Source organism: Lytechinus variegatus, chromosome 10 (genome assembly GCF_018143015.1).
Source record: "Lytechinus variegatus isolate NC3 chromosome 10, Lvar_3.0, whole genome shotgun sequence".
NCBI lineage: Eukaryota > Metazoa > Echinodermata > Echinoidea > Temnopleuroida > Toxopneustidae > Lytechinus > Lytechinus variegatus.
Genome location: NC_054749.1, coordinates 20,440,046 through 20,454,927, shown reverse-complemented (window position 1 = coordinate 20,454,927; position 14,882 = coordinate 20,440,046). Strand labels below are relative to the sequence as shown.

At 35.0% G+C, this 14,882-nt stretch overlaps 1 protein-coding gene across 2 annotated transcripts in view; it reads right to left on the bottom strand.

Annotated features, from left to right (window-relative positions):
- LOC121423243 overlaps positions 1–14,431 on the bottom strand; it is a 60,205-nt gene extending 45,774 nt beyond the window's left edge. The window contains exons 1-12 of one of the 2 annotated variants that reach the window (XM_041618564.1): positions 14,202–14,431; positions 13,094–13,124; positions 11,317–11,464; positions 10,417–10,748; positions 9,838–9,963; positions 9,017–9,150; positions 7,935–8,178; positions 7,356–7,479; positions 6,147–6,334; positions 3,131–3,266; positions 2,262–2,494; positions 1,677–1,840 (exon numbers count right to left, since the gene is read on the bottom strand). In XM_041618564.1, the coding sequence (XP_041474498.1) occupies positions 1,677–1,840; positions 2,262–2,494; positions 3,131–3,266; positions 6,147–6,334; positions 7,356–7,479; positions 7,935–8,178; positions 9,017–9,150; positions 9,838–9,963; positions 10,417–10,748; positions 11,317–11,464; positions 13,094–13,124; positions 14,202–14,258 (1,917 nt within the window). In that variant the 5' untranslated portion in view covers positions 14,259–14,431. Of the gene's footprint in view, positions 1–1,259; positions 1,365–1,676; positions 1,841–2,261; positions 2,495–3,130; positions 3,267–6,146; positions 6,335–7,355; positions 7,480–7,934; positions 8,179–9,016; positions 9,151–9,837; positions 9,964–10,416; positions 10,749–11,316; positions 11,465–13,093; positions 13,125–14,201 lie in introns of those variants that run through there. The other variant, XM_041618565.1, reaches the window with a different exon arrangement.
- Positions 14,432–14,882: the final 451 nt, after the last annotated feature.

Below are 14,882 nucleotides of genomic sequence, written 5' to 3'. Positions count from 1 at the left end.
AATCATGAAAAAGATTGATATTTCATGAAAGCTCAAATCCCGAAGAGCGGAATATTTTTATTAATTGACTTTTTAAAAAAATGTTCTAAGCCCCATTTAATATTTGATTATAAGTCGATGCATTAAAAGCTGAAAAAATAAAGTATTTTGTGTTCCTCTATCATAATTGTCTTTCTCTTTAACCCTGGTTCTTTTTTTTCTGGGGGGAAGCATTTTGGTTAAAAAGAGAGAAAAAAGATAATTGCTGGCTTGTGGACGCCCGGTGTGGACGGTGGTAGGGACACCCCCCCCCCCCCCGTAGTTACGCCAATATGGGACCAAATGATCCTAAATGTCCGAGGCGAAACTTGTGCAATCAAACGTTATTTCTGAATAAATTAAAGCTTGCGCTGTTCAACTTCAATCTCTTTCAGCTAAATTTGCGATGAACGCTGCGTTATGAAATATATAATTATCAACATCTGGCGAAAAGAATAACCGACCGATCACCTGACGAGAACGCGTATACGTGATCTGCATATCAGGTCCGATCGAGAGTCAGAAGTGAAGGACAACTGCCAAGAAAATCAGGAAAAAGTCGTCAAAATGTAAGTTCCCCTTCATTTCTTTCAATTTTTTGTTACTTATTGAAGCATACATGTATCATTAAAGCAAAATTTCAACAAAAGCCTCAAATTTAGCTAGTACTTTTGTTGAAATTACAATAAATTTAGATCCACATAAATCTCTAACCCAATTTTAGCACTGATGTCGCCTATGAGGTCCATACATGTAATGTTTGGACCTCATTGGTACTAGGAGTGCGTGCAGCCACAATTAGCCACAATCAGACGGCTTGCTAAGCAAGCCGTCTGTGTACAAAAAAAAATTAATGGTCTTCTCGTTAAAAAACTCCTTGAAACAGACGGCTGCCAACTGTCTGGATGGGGCCCAGCTCTTTATTAATTGAATGTCATATTCATAATCATAAGATCTAGTTTATGGCCACTCTGCGGCACGATGCACCAACGCGGTAGCGCCGGAGAGGGCACCGGGGTGCCTAGGCAAGGAAGGCGAAGCGCGAGAGGCCCTCCACAACTCTGCACGTGCACGCAGTGTTGCCGGTGTTGCGATGCGCGATGCGAAGTAGATAATGCGAATTAACATCAGAAAAATAGGTATTTTCTTTGAATTTATTGTCCCAAATACTGTAGTCAACAGTCAAATAACACTTTGATTGTATTTGTACATGCATACAAATTATCTATCTACATACTCACAATGAGGCTTGTAAATAAACCATGATATTTTACACAGATTCTCAAACGAGACCGCCAAACAAATCTTCTCTCACTCAGTTTCAAATTCATGAATTCATAATAATTGGCACACAATAAATATTCCCCCTTTTCTTCAAATAATGGTATATTTAGTGTTTCAATAATATATTGCATATCTAATCTAATTCTCAAATATATTTTATTTTTCCAAGGTCTATCATGAATTAGTATTTTAGAATTATAACCAAACTCATCAAAAATCGTAACATTTCTAGCCTGAATAAAGACTAAAACTATTTATAGAATAGGAATTTCCCTTTTAATGTTTACAAATAAAGGTGCCCCGTGACCAAAAGATTAGGCCAATCATAAGCACAGGCTCACACTCAACTTTCTAGTACGAAAATATACCGGTACCTGTAAATATATAGTTCCAGTAGAAATGGCGTCGAATTCCCAAGCAACCAGGTAGCCGTCTCGTTTGAAGTAATGATTGGGTTTTAGGAAGACACGGCTTGTTGGTTGATTATTTAGGTCAATATTGTGTTCAACCATGTCTCCATAAGACAGCGTTTCAGCATCTAATTAAAAGACATATGAAAGTAATATATTTGTAATACATGCCATGTCTTACTTTGTTTCAGCACTTCTCTGTTACATTTTGCAAATGGTAACTAATATTTAAAAGCCATCATAGTCACCTAATTCAAACTCATCTTTAAAAAATGAATCACCCGTTCTAATATCACAATGGGAAAAAATTAAACCTAAAACTGAAACTGATACCAAGTCCGACAAAGAGTAATATTGTTTAATGCTCATAATAAACCCTTTATTAAAATTCTTCCTGTGAAAATTAAGCAAATCAAATGTTAGTAAAATGGAAAATTAAATTTTGAATTTCTTTCAAAGTTTAATTGATGTTGAAAAATGCAATGAAACAAATATAATACATATATTTAAAAAAACTATATTGTCTGGATAAATAAAAAGTAGACAGACCTTGGATATCAAAGGTTACGACCCGATCATCTCCAAAATCAACCTGAGCTGTCATATTGGTTCCCTGGAAAACCCAGAACTTGCATCCAAACACGGTGTTATATTCCACAGCTGGGGGACAGTCTACAATCACTGACGTAAGATTTGTTTCCATGGTAACTATGATCTTTTGAGACTCCTGATTCAGCCAAAGATCGGTGGCTGTTCCGGTCAGCAGATATGAACGGGGCTCACTGAAAAAAGGTATAACAATCATGATCAGTAAGTTGGAGGAATATCGGGATATTTGCAGTCAGTTTCTGTGTTTTGCTAATAGCAATACTCATTTTTAAATAATAATGGTTATTATTACCATCGTATAATCCCAAAGATTTCGATGCTGGATGTAGATTACTTGATTATTTACTTTAAATTAATTTTATCCTGAATATAATTATAGCCTCGTGTGGAAATAATATATTAATGAAATATCAATGATATTAACACATTTGACCAACCAATCAAAACAATATTCCATTGTTAAAACCAACTCTGTAAAAAATGCAGTTTCTTAAATTCCTTCTCCTTTCCCTCCCCATTGCCCATTTTACCCCTACCCTTCACAACTTTGTGCCAGACATGTTTTTTGTTAGTTTTAACCATGTATATTTATTTTATTTTTAGCTTGTATTTTCGATAAGAGCTATTGGTATTTACATAATTTCAAAATATCTGGATAATAAATAAACAATCCAACCAACAATTCATTCATCTTCTACCATCATACCATCTGCCCCCAGCCCATATATCTTTTCTCAGTTTTCCTAAAATTGTCTGTCCTTGTATATATCTTATGTACAAAGATGCGATTCTATGGAATAGCTTCATACCTGTAACTATGTGAGTATATTCCGCTGTCAAGCCCAGTGTCGGAGAATCCATCACCGTAATCAAAACTATACGTCACACCAGTTCCACGGGTTATATTACCAAATAGGTCTACAGATTCGTAAGTTACTTGAAGATCTATATCGATAAGAAAACAACCATGTATGTAGTAATAATAACAAAAATATTCATAATTATCATTTAAAAATCAAACAAAATTTTCATTTACCAAGTACAGTCATTTCAGCTGGCAATTTATTGACTTATTTATTTTCGCTTTTTATTTCTTTAATGTCATTAACAATATTCATCTAAACGCTACCCGATTATAAAATGCAGTTGATGTTCAATATGCCAACATTTTGTTTAAAGTTAACACATTTTCGATTTCAATATGTAGCTAAAACCTATATTTCTCAGGGGTGTAGTCAGAGAATGCTTCTTCCATCAAGGTTGATGGATTTGCCCCTTTATATTGTTTATGAACTTTACTGTTCTTATTATGTGAAGATCAACACTAGACAAGCGGTTGCTATAAATAGGTGGCCGCTAACACAGGTTTGACCGTAATTAGAAAATTTATGAGCATTTCCATTGTTGTTTTAATACAGTGATGATTCTAACAATAAATTGTATGAGTGGATCTCATTGTGATTCCCATATCGTTTATAAAATTCTGGTATCCCCATGTATAGATCAGCCCACGGCAAGCAGTTTGTGTCGAAGTATTGATTTTGCAGGCAGGGTTAAAGCAAGAACCTGTTGTCCACTTTGGGGATAAAGAGAATAGTCAAAATCGATATCTCAAGAAGGCTCTCTCTCTCCTTTCTCTGCCAGGCCCAGCATAAACTTCTTCTGTGGGTAACAGTATACGTCACCGTCGTCGTATACTGGTGAAGGGAACTGGGGGAAGAGTTTGTATATAGGGATTTTGTGATATATATTCACCGAAAAATCGATGCATTTGTGGGTATGAATGAAGATCAAAAGTGGTTGAGTCCTTTGAATTCTATAGGTCGGAATAGGTAATAGTTATACAACACGGATCCAGGAGAGAATGATGAGTTGGTTAATGGTTTGGATATACAGCGAAAATATAGCATTGGGGAGGGAAGGGGTAAAGGGCCCTCTCCTGGTAGAATTTTGATGACCTTTTTTTAGTTGTCAGATTTTTTTCCGAGGGGAAAGTACTTATTTAAATTGTGATTACCTTTGATAGACCTTTTCCCCTTTTTTCAATTGTCAGAAAACCTTTTCCCATCCTTATATGGATTTCAGGTATATATACCAACCATTATCACACAAAAATGTAAATAATAAAATATTAACTGAATCTATTTCATACTTCGGAGTTATGAATAATGCATTAACAATATAAAAAGAGCTCTCAATTTTAAAGTTTTTTTGTGACTGTCGAACTTCACCAAAAACTATTGTTATGTCTGTTCTCAAAGCAACCTGGTAGTTTTAAAATTTCAACATTTTAAAAGTAGCTCCATATAATTACAGTTGTCTTATAGAATATCCAAAGTTATCTTCCACAATACAATACATAGGCCTATTCATTTATATATCACCCCATGTTATTTCGTCAAAAAGCAGAAAATGTTAGTGCAGAATTGTTTCAAGATTTATCCTAGAATAGAGACGGACAAAATATGGGAGCTCGTTATATCATCGAAGTGCAGTCACCAATTCATAAGTGTGAGTTTCAACAAATATTCGTATGTGACAAATGCACCGATACGGTCCGACCGTAAATAGGGAAATTAATTGTTTCAAAGCGATGATAACATCAATCATTACATGTCTGGTAAAAGTAAAATGCAAAAAATAGTTATTTCATGCGATACAGGATGTGCAAAGTGGTCAGTTAAAATGAGAATTTTCTCCGTCAAAGCAGGATACATTTATTTCTCAACTTGTCTTGATTGTTGGAAAATTATAAGATATAGCCTTATTTAGACCGCATCATTTCCGCAGGAATATTGTTAATGAAATTGTTTGTCCGCGACACTTAATAAAACCAATGTTAAAGATAAATTTAATGGACATTATTTTTGAAGCAGAATTACGGAAATGGCGTTAAATCAACAAAAGTTTTACAAGTTCAAGTTTTGATTGTATTTTTAAAAAGAATAAAAGCCACGCATCTATAGATTTTTATCGCACCGTCCCGTCTCTTTGATTGACAAATCATAAACATACGTAACTATAGCAACCAGATTAATGTGATAAACACATCCATATTCAAAATTCCAATATTAACTCGAACAATTAAGTATAAAATGACAAAAAGAAAACTCTGAATAGAGTCAATGTTGTTGAAGTTCACTCAAATTTTCGACGTCAGGAAGATCTGGGGGGGTGTTTCATGAAAGTTGTCAGCACTGACAATTTCAGTGAAATCCTTGGTTTTGATTGGCTGTGAGGCACTTGCCTCTGACTGTTACTATGGTAACTGTCGGAGAAAGCCAACTTATCAGCGCTGACAACATTCATGAAACACTCTCCTGAACGAATTCCAACAACATGGGTTTAGTCGGAATTTTCTTTCTGTCAGTTTAGTAAAATCCTTGTTATTCCGTCAATTAATATCATCATCAACCAATATTTAAAAAAAGGTCCGTTCTTTACAAACACACTAAGACTTCTACGGCACCTTTTAATACATGGAACTTCTGGGTTTAAGACACAATATACAAATATATCTCCTGCAGCTGCCCCACCCCTACAGAGTCACTCTGTCCCAAAATCAGACAATTCTCTTCATCAATCTTCATACCAAGGATGGCTCGGCTGTGGAATTCACTTCCCGCCAACACATTCCCTTTAGCTCCCAACATGGACAGATTAAAAAATATTAATACATATTTAATAAGCTTGATGTAAAACCTTGTCTTTTTAATTCAATCTAATTATACTTTATTACGTGACAGTCTATGAAGGCAATCATCAAGCCCCCAAAACAATCTAAAAATAAAATTCAAAAGACAATTGAATACTGGCGGAACTTACCAAGAGAATCAAGGGTGTATCCTTTGACGACCTTTGGAGTGGTGAAGATCTGATTGTAGAGGAATCCACCGCAGGTGAAGTATGAGTTACCCGCACAAGAATAATCGCACAGGGTGGAGTTACCAACCCCATAGTCACCGTAGGAATTACTGCAGAAACACAGGTTGCCTTGTTGGACACCAGCATACCTTGATGGGGAAAAAGACGAATTGATTAGACCCTATATGAATGATGGTGATTTAAATGTATTGTTTTGTATGAAGAAGGACATCGAATAAGTAACAAATTAAACAACAATTACAATTTTAAGGCGATTGTCCACAACCATTTTGAAAAAAAAGTTTGTATTCATTTATATGGAGGCTTACTTCTTTGAACACTGCTTTTCGTATTTCTGGTTAGTTTTTTCCTTCATGTTGATATCCCATTTGGCTTCCAATAAATTTTGATTTGGGAGACAGTAAATTGTGCGTTTACAAACATCGCAAGCGCCTCGCAAAATGCTGATGTAAGCTGTCAAATGCATGATAACTTTCCAAACTACCTAAATTAACACCTCACAAATCCCCATTTTAAGAAAAAATATGATCGTGGGCCCCGGCAGCCGCTGTGCAACGCCAGATCGACGATGCTCTATCCCTTTACTCGTTGAACGCCAAACAGGGTAGCAGCAACTTCCATCTTTTAATGTCATAATGTCATAATCCTACGAATTAGAAAACATATCTGCAAATCCCTTTTCAATTTAAGTAACTTGAGAATAGATACAAAAAGTGTTCATTAAACAATTATCATGTAAATTATTGAAAAGGTGTTTTAAAATGGATTTTAATGCAACCGTTGTAGGATTACGACATTACATCTGGATTCATTCATTGCAGTCATGCCTTACTTTGACGAAAATCAAACTTTACATCACAGCAAAGAATATCTCCTGATCATCCAGGCGTTATGACATATCACATAAATATGGTATCAATTTATTTGGGAGAAAATACTCTTTCAGGCCATATACCAATTATGTGTTCATGACATTATTTTTCGTTAAATTGGGGATTGGTGAGGTGTCAAGTTTTTTTTTTTACTCACACGATAGATCTGTGTGCATTTCATTAATTTTGCTGTCCTTATTAGATGTATACTTCTGAAATAAGTATAGTTTGATTACTAAAGCACTCAAAGAGTAATTAAAAATGAAATGTTGCTCACGGATATGCTAAATGACCACAGGACGAGATACATTTAATCCTGGTCATCTCGGTAAGAGAGAAATGACCGGCAGATACTCCCATCTCACGCTGTGCTACGTTGTCAGGGTAACATCCCTTGTAGCCTGAGAAATAAAAGGAGACAAAGAATTATTCATCATCATCCCCACATCAGCATTATCCTTATATCATTATCAAATTCCTAAATGTTGTATAAATTTTACTTGAGAGCTCCATTTTCATCGTTATCAATCATCTCAATAACAAATCAGCACTATCATCATCATCACCACCACCACCATCCTCATTACACCATCACCAGCATCATCATGCATCTTTATCATCATCATCATTATCACCATCATCATCATCATCATCATCATCATCATCACCATCATCATCATCATCATCATTATCATCATCATCAACATCATTATCATCATCATCACCACCACCACTATCATCATCATCGTCGTCGTTGTCGTCCCCATCACCATCAATCATCATTATAATCACCACCAACTCCATCATCAAAACATCATGTGTATTTTAGAAGCTTCAATAACCAGATAACAATTACCAAACGGTGAAAGCACAGCTTGAAGTGAATACGCCCTATTCAAGTCACTGCTGACCGTGAAGGTATCTCCAACGACATAGCTATTGTAAGCATTATCATCATGGCCTGAATATTTCATATTGATTATCTCCGTCCCGCTGCTGGTCCATCGAATCCTTGCTCCTGCGCTGTTCCATCTCCATCCTAACATATCACCAGGGTTAAAGGTCAACCACTCGGATTCATCTTCAATCAGATGCGTGACCTATAAAAGTATATGATAGGAAATAGTACTATTTGGCTCGAGAATAGAGGATAATGCACAATAACTTTCATCTTCATCATGCAAGAGCAGGGTGCTCCCTTAACCCTAAAAGGAATGGGGGGGGGGGGCGCTTCGCGCGATATTTCCGAAACGCAGAAAGATAGCGTCGCAAGGTTTAAGAGCTTTTAAGTTTCGATTTTTATCTTTGAAGTCTCGCGCAACTTTTGAGACCAAATTTGCGACATACGGGTATAGTATCGTGACGCCACATGACTTTTTACGAGACAGTGGGTCAGATGCATAAAAAGTAGCAATTGCTGGCAAGCAATTGCTTCAAGCACAAGCAATTTGCTAGCAAAGCGAAAGTCATTCTTCAGCATTTGCTTTATTTCATATACATAACCCTTTGCTATTGCTTGAACCCTTTTCTTGCCTTCAGAAAGCAATTGCTAGCAGTTTGAACAATACAAAAATGGCGACGTCATGCTGATGGTGCGAACACGACTCACAGAAAAGGCGGGACTCGAACGCAATGGTGAGGTAAATCAGCGCTTCTTTCTTAACATTTCATTCTTTTCTTTTCTTTTCCTCAGACGTGGTATCAAACTTACTTGTTTCTTTTCGATAAATCTACATATTTGGCATAAGGTTTGCTCTTATTAGGAAGAAAAAATGTATATGTAGGCTACGGTGTACCTTTGAGTTCTCTCTTTCCAAAAAGAAAAAAAAATGAACGGGAAACTATCTCCAGAGTGATTATATCTTTTAATGTTATAATTGAAGGATTTAAAGACGACTTATTTTCGAATGTATATTGGTTATACCAAGGGAATCTTACCTCTTCATTTATTCGATGACCAGATGGTATGTTAGTCTCACTGATGAGGGTAAACTGGGTTGAAGATCCCTCGACACGACGGTAAATACCAGGTCTAAACCCACCATTGGCACCCGCTGCATAATACTTCCACCCTGAACAGAAATGGCGTACAATATATATTATTATATAAAATACGAAATGATATGCCATCTTTTCTTTTTATAAACTTAATTATATCATGGTTAAGCCTACAGAAACCAAATATATGTGAGTTATCTTTGATTCATCTGAAATCGTATTGAGATATCATGTATCATAAGAAAAAAACGTAAAGCATTTACTTTGATTTAGAACGAAATTTGAATCAATTATTTTTTTTCAAGAAGGAAGAAAAGAGGAGCAATAACATTATTCAATAATAATATTTTCAACTTCATTTATAGCTATAGTCATGGTCAATATTATATATTTTACAAGAGTTGATACCTTTCATAACATATTTATTTTCTCACGGAAAAGAGTAGACCAAATCAGTGTTTTCTGTATTGATTAAATAGCAATATTATTGCTATTATCTTCTAATCGTTAACTTCTTTCTTGGTATACAAAAACTGAATATTGATTAAAAGGTTACTAGTATTTTAAAGCAAATAAAATTTTGAAAATCATTGGTTTTATCAAGTTAATATTCTTATGATCTAGTGAATTATTATGGCTCTATAAAACGTTAAAATTTTATAGAGATTTTAAAACGAAACTATATATTGATTCGAAACACATTAAAAAGTAAAACAATACCCGAAATCAATCATTAAAAGCATCTCTCAAGATCTACTGACCTTTGACCTGGCCATAACACTCAAATGGTAGGCTGGTCATGATCATGACATAATTTCCGCCATCATTGCTTGACCTTGCACCTACAGCAGGGCCATGGGTTTCAGATGCACAATCAAATGTAAAATCTGTAAAAAAACAATAAAAACAAAATAAGACAATTGTTTAACTTTAGAATTATAGAGACACGAAATATCAAATATACGCGCATAATACAAAGAGAATCACGTAATCATCTGAGTAGCAAATACATATATGTTTTGAATAATCTGGTATTGTCAAGAAAATAATGTCCAATCGTGTAAAAAATCAAATTTATGTGCGGTAAAAACGGACTGTATACTTATCTACCATAGATTCATTTTGTGTTGATTTAGGACACAAGTTGTACAGGACGACCCCCCCCCCACCCAACCGGGATTTCACGGCGCCTACACTAAGAGTATGAAATGTGCCTAACCTTGAATGGCATTCCATTTGCTTTTCCCGGGGGGGGGGTGAGGTCACAAAAATTATGTAGAATCTACCCACTTATGCCCCTTATCTATTAAAACCTAGATCCGTCCCTGATCGAATCATACCTTCATCGTCAAACACAGCTTTGATAGAATAGGCCTTGGTATCGGTCGAACTGATGGTATACACATGACCAGGGTTGTGGGCGGTGCCGTAGTCACTGATCCCAGCGTACCGGTAGGACACGGCATCGAACCCCTTGTCGTAGTTGAGCGCGGGACTCGAAAAACGGAACCCGATCTTGTCTCCCGGTTGAAAGTGGATCTTATCTGCTGCGTCGACATCGTAGATGGTGTATCCGCCGGTCGTTCCCGGGATCGTATTTTCGCCGACGAGTTTCCAATAGTTTCCAGACTGCCATCGCCACACGCCAGGTTTAAAAGGCTGGTTGGTCGTACTGGAAGATGTGATAAAGTTAGCTTTTAAAACCAATACATCATGCCTTCAAAGGCAATTAATAATTATCTGTTAATTGTTGTTTTGGAAACTTTATAATCACACACTTTATTAACTTTGAAGAACTGATTATTTTTATGTTCATATTTAATCACGCGAAATTAATTGGTAAGTTGCAATGGTAAGGTTTGATATATTCGGCCGGGGGATTCAAATCAATCGTGTATAAAATTGCAGGAGTACATAATAGGATTGTGAGATGTGAGTATATAATATATACCAAGGGAACGATAGAAAGCGATGAAGCAGGAGACGTGGTGTCTGGGACATGTCAAAAACATAAAAATATACCAGTTATTTACGCGTATATGCGAATAAATATCATCATGGGCATGCATAATTCACAATATCCATGTTTCCTTATACCACCCGATCCGTATAAAGAGATTCACTTTATTAATATTTTTGCTAGTTGTAGATTTTGCTTTATAGCAAAACATTGTTACTATTTACCCGAAAGCTTTTAAAAAGCTATACAGGAGAACATTTCAACAAATTATATCCGTTACCTGTAGTAGATCCAACGCCCAATCCTTCCATAGCATTCAGTGACGGCGTCGTCGATGATGACGATTCGGTTAGATGAGTCTGTCATCACACGGTCTTTGATCGACGAAACTATTATCTCACTCTGTGAACAGTAGTCGTCTTCTGAGGCTACATGGATAACAATAATAGGGATGATGATGACGATGATGGTGATGATGACGATAATGACGACGACGGTGATGATGATGGTGGTGGTGATGATGGTGATGATGACGGCGATGATATAATGATGATGATGGTGATGATGATGATGACGATGTTGATGATGATGATGATGATGGTGGTGGTGAAGATGACGATGATGATGATGATGACGATGTTATGATGATTATGATGATGATGATGATGAGAATGATGTAGATGATGATGATGATAATGATGATATCATTTTCAACAACATTCACTATAATAATGTTAATGATAGTAAATGATTTTGATGATGAAGATTTTTGCTTGATAACACAAAGTGTATGCAATTCCATTACATTTTAAAGCACAAAAGAGCCACTCGCGTTATACAGTGCGTATCAAAAAAAAGTTTACACTTTGAAAAAGCCCTGGGAATTAAAAAATATACAACATGTGGGTAATTTTTTCACATATAATCTTGGGTTTGGGTCTCATCTATCCAATTAAAGTAAACGTTTTGACAGAATGTTACGCTTGAGGGAGCACTGTCCATTTTTGTAAAGCTCGCAGAAATCTGTTTGCGCAGAAATGCTCATTTTCATGCTGTGTCAAGGGGAAAGGTGAAATCAAACTTACCCTGCGAAACATTTCTCTTACATTTCCCTTGCACTTTTAGTCACTTGAAATAAAACGGATACATTCAAGCATTTTGTAACAAATTTGCCACCAAAATTGAAATTTCATCACTTAGTAAGCACAACCTTTACCCTATTTGTGCCAGCTGGTTCTGGGGGCATAACTGAATCTGAACAAAAGTCTACATCTGACATCTCCAGCAATTTTTCACTAAGTCCGTATCATTTAAAGTGGGTTTACATTTCACTTTTCATTGATACTTGTTTCTCCACACTTTTCCCAAGCTTGACAATGATTAACAAATTAAAAATCAAGACATGTAAATCACAGCTCAGTGTTAGCAAATATCGTCACGATGGCCTCGGTGTGTGGGGGAGTGGTGTGGGGCGCAATGCACTCTTCGAAGTGTTTTGTGCAATGAAACAAGTTACAAAAAGGTAAAAGATATCCTCAAATCAATTTTACTAGCTAAATTACACGTGTTCTTCATGATTAAGGTCTACTTTTATTCGCATAATTGTTTCAAAGTTCTGCGCAAATCATTTTTCACTAACTTTTCAAAAGTAAGCGGTGCTCACTCAAGCGGAAATATTTTTCGACAATTATAACGTCACTTGCTTAAATGGATCTGTACCAATGTTAAAATGTGGAAAAATCTTCACGATATTACAAATGCATAATTTTACAGGATTTTTTCTAAGTGTAATTTTTTTTTGATACACACTGTATATCATGCTTAAAGATACGATTCGTCATATGAAACATTAAAGAAAAGCCATTAGCGGAATAAATACCATTATGATCTAAAGTGTTTAAACTTATATGTAAATGTTTTGATATGGCAAATTTGTTTGTTTATGAGTGATCAATATCGTGAGGTCAATGCGTTCATCTTTTACGAACGTAATGCAGACATACAGGATAAACTACAAAAAAGTATATCGAAATGTAAAATTAAATACATAATCATACCGGTTTGTCCAATGATGAAAGCCAGAAGTATCTGTGAAATAAGAATAATATTGAACAAATAATCAATTTTTTATTTACATTTTTAATAAATGCACCTGAAAGTAAATAAAGGTGAAATGTGAAGTGTTCCTTTTGATAATGTGATCCAAAATGATATATAAAAAAATAATCGATTAATCATGATAAAAATCAGACTACGAAATTTGAAAAGATTCTATTCCATTTTCATTACATTGAAATTCAGGTCAAAATCAGATTATACAGTACTGAAGTACAATTCAATCAACCAAGATGCACTGAAAAGGAGTCCCTAATTAGAAATTTGTTTATTTAATGCGAATAACCAAAAAGAAGTTTTGCTACGAGTGACTTTGTTTTTTTACAATCGATGTTATGATATTTAATCATGAAACATGTATTATGGATTTATGCAAGGTTTGTTTTTGACCGGACCCCATTCCAACAGGCAACAGCATACGGGACATGTGGTTTCATCATCTGATGGTTTATAATATGAAAAACCGTTATATTCTTATTCGAATTTCAATAGTTTCCATAAATTATTCGACCGCATCATATTAATTTAATTAACTAACTCAGTTCGATGTTATATCTTGCATTTGTATTTCCTTCTGACAGGATCGATGTTTCTGTGTGTTTAGAAAAGTATATGTGACTAATAGTGCTAAGAAAACTCAAAATTTGATTCTAAAAAATAAACACAGCATATAACTAAACATGGAAAATATTGTTGGTCAATATATGAATAAAAACGCAATATTATTTCATTCAAACAAATATAAATACTTGACATGAAACACGTCAAAATAGGCTAGTCAAGTCGGATTGGGTTTTCATTGTTTTTGGAAACGACTTGTGTGAAAAGTTACTCCGCGTGTTATATATTAGAAAATACTATTTCCTGTAAATTTCATTGTTAAATTTGCCTATATAGATCTGTGATAATATGAACAAATTTGAAAATATTAATTGAGTCTCGAAAATCGTATTTTGCACCAAATGTGCCATATTTATATAAACATATAAATTGAAGTCAATGTGTGTGTATGATATAATGAAGAAAAACAAAATCAAGATGGCGTCTTACCAAAGTGATGGAGACAGCTCCATTTAAGAGTCCAAACTTTGAAGATAAATAACCCATGATGCACTCGCTGATCTCCCACAATCAGATATTAAATCACTCGTAATTTCCAGATAATCATCCAAGGATTGCGCTCATATTTTTAAAAGAAATATTACAGATTTCTTTATTTTCGGGAGGACAGATATTCGCGATCGTCAACTCCACGAAAATCCTTTTTCGCTTTCTAGACTTTCTATATCTTTCATAAAGACGTAACTGTTTTATTACAAATGTATTTTTGACAAGGATGGGCTTGTGCAATATTGATGGGACACCAAAACTAGACCACAATACATTTCTTCAATTGTCATTATCGATTAATGGACTGGCCCATCAAAGAAAAATACCCCTCTGAAAGATTTAAGGGATTTTTAAAAATTATAATATCATTTTTTATTATCCATAACATGTTTAATGTATTACCATCCTGATTAATTTAAATAAAATGTAAATCTGTATATTTTTGTCCATTCATTTTATTACGAATTTTATGTTTTTGGTTAATTTTTCATTTCAGTTTCAGGGGGAGGATATTACAAACCACAACAGCCACTTGACAAGTGTGTCTCAGCCTACCTCCAAAGTAACTTTTCAATCAATAAACTCTTTTAGAATTCGTAAATCGATTAATCTCAAGAGATT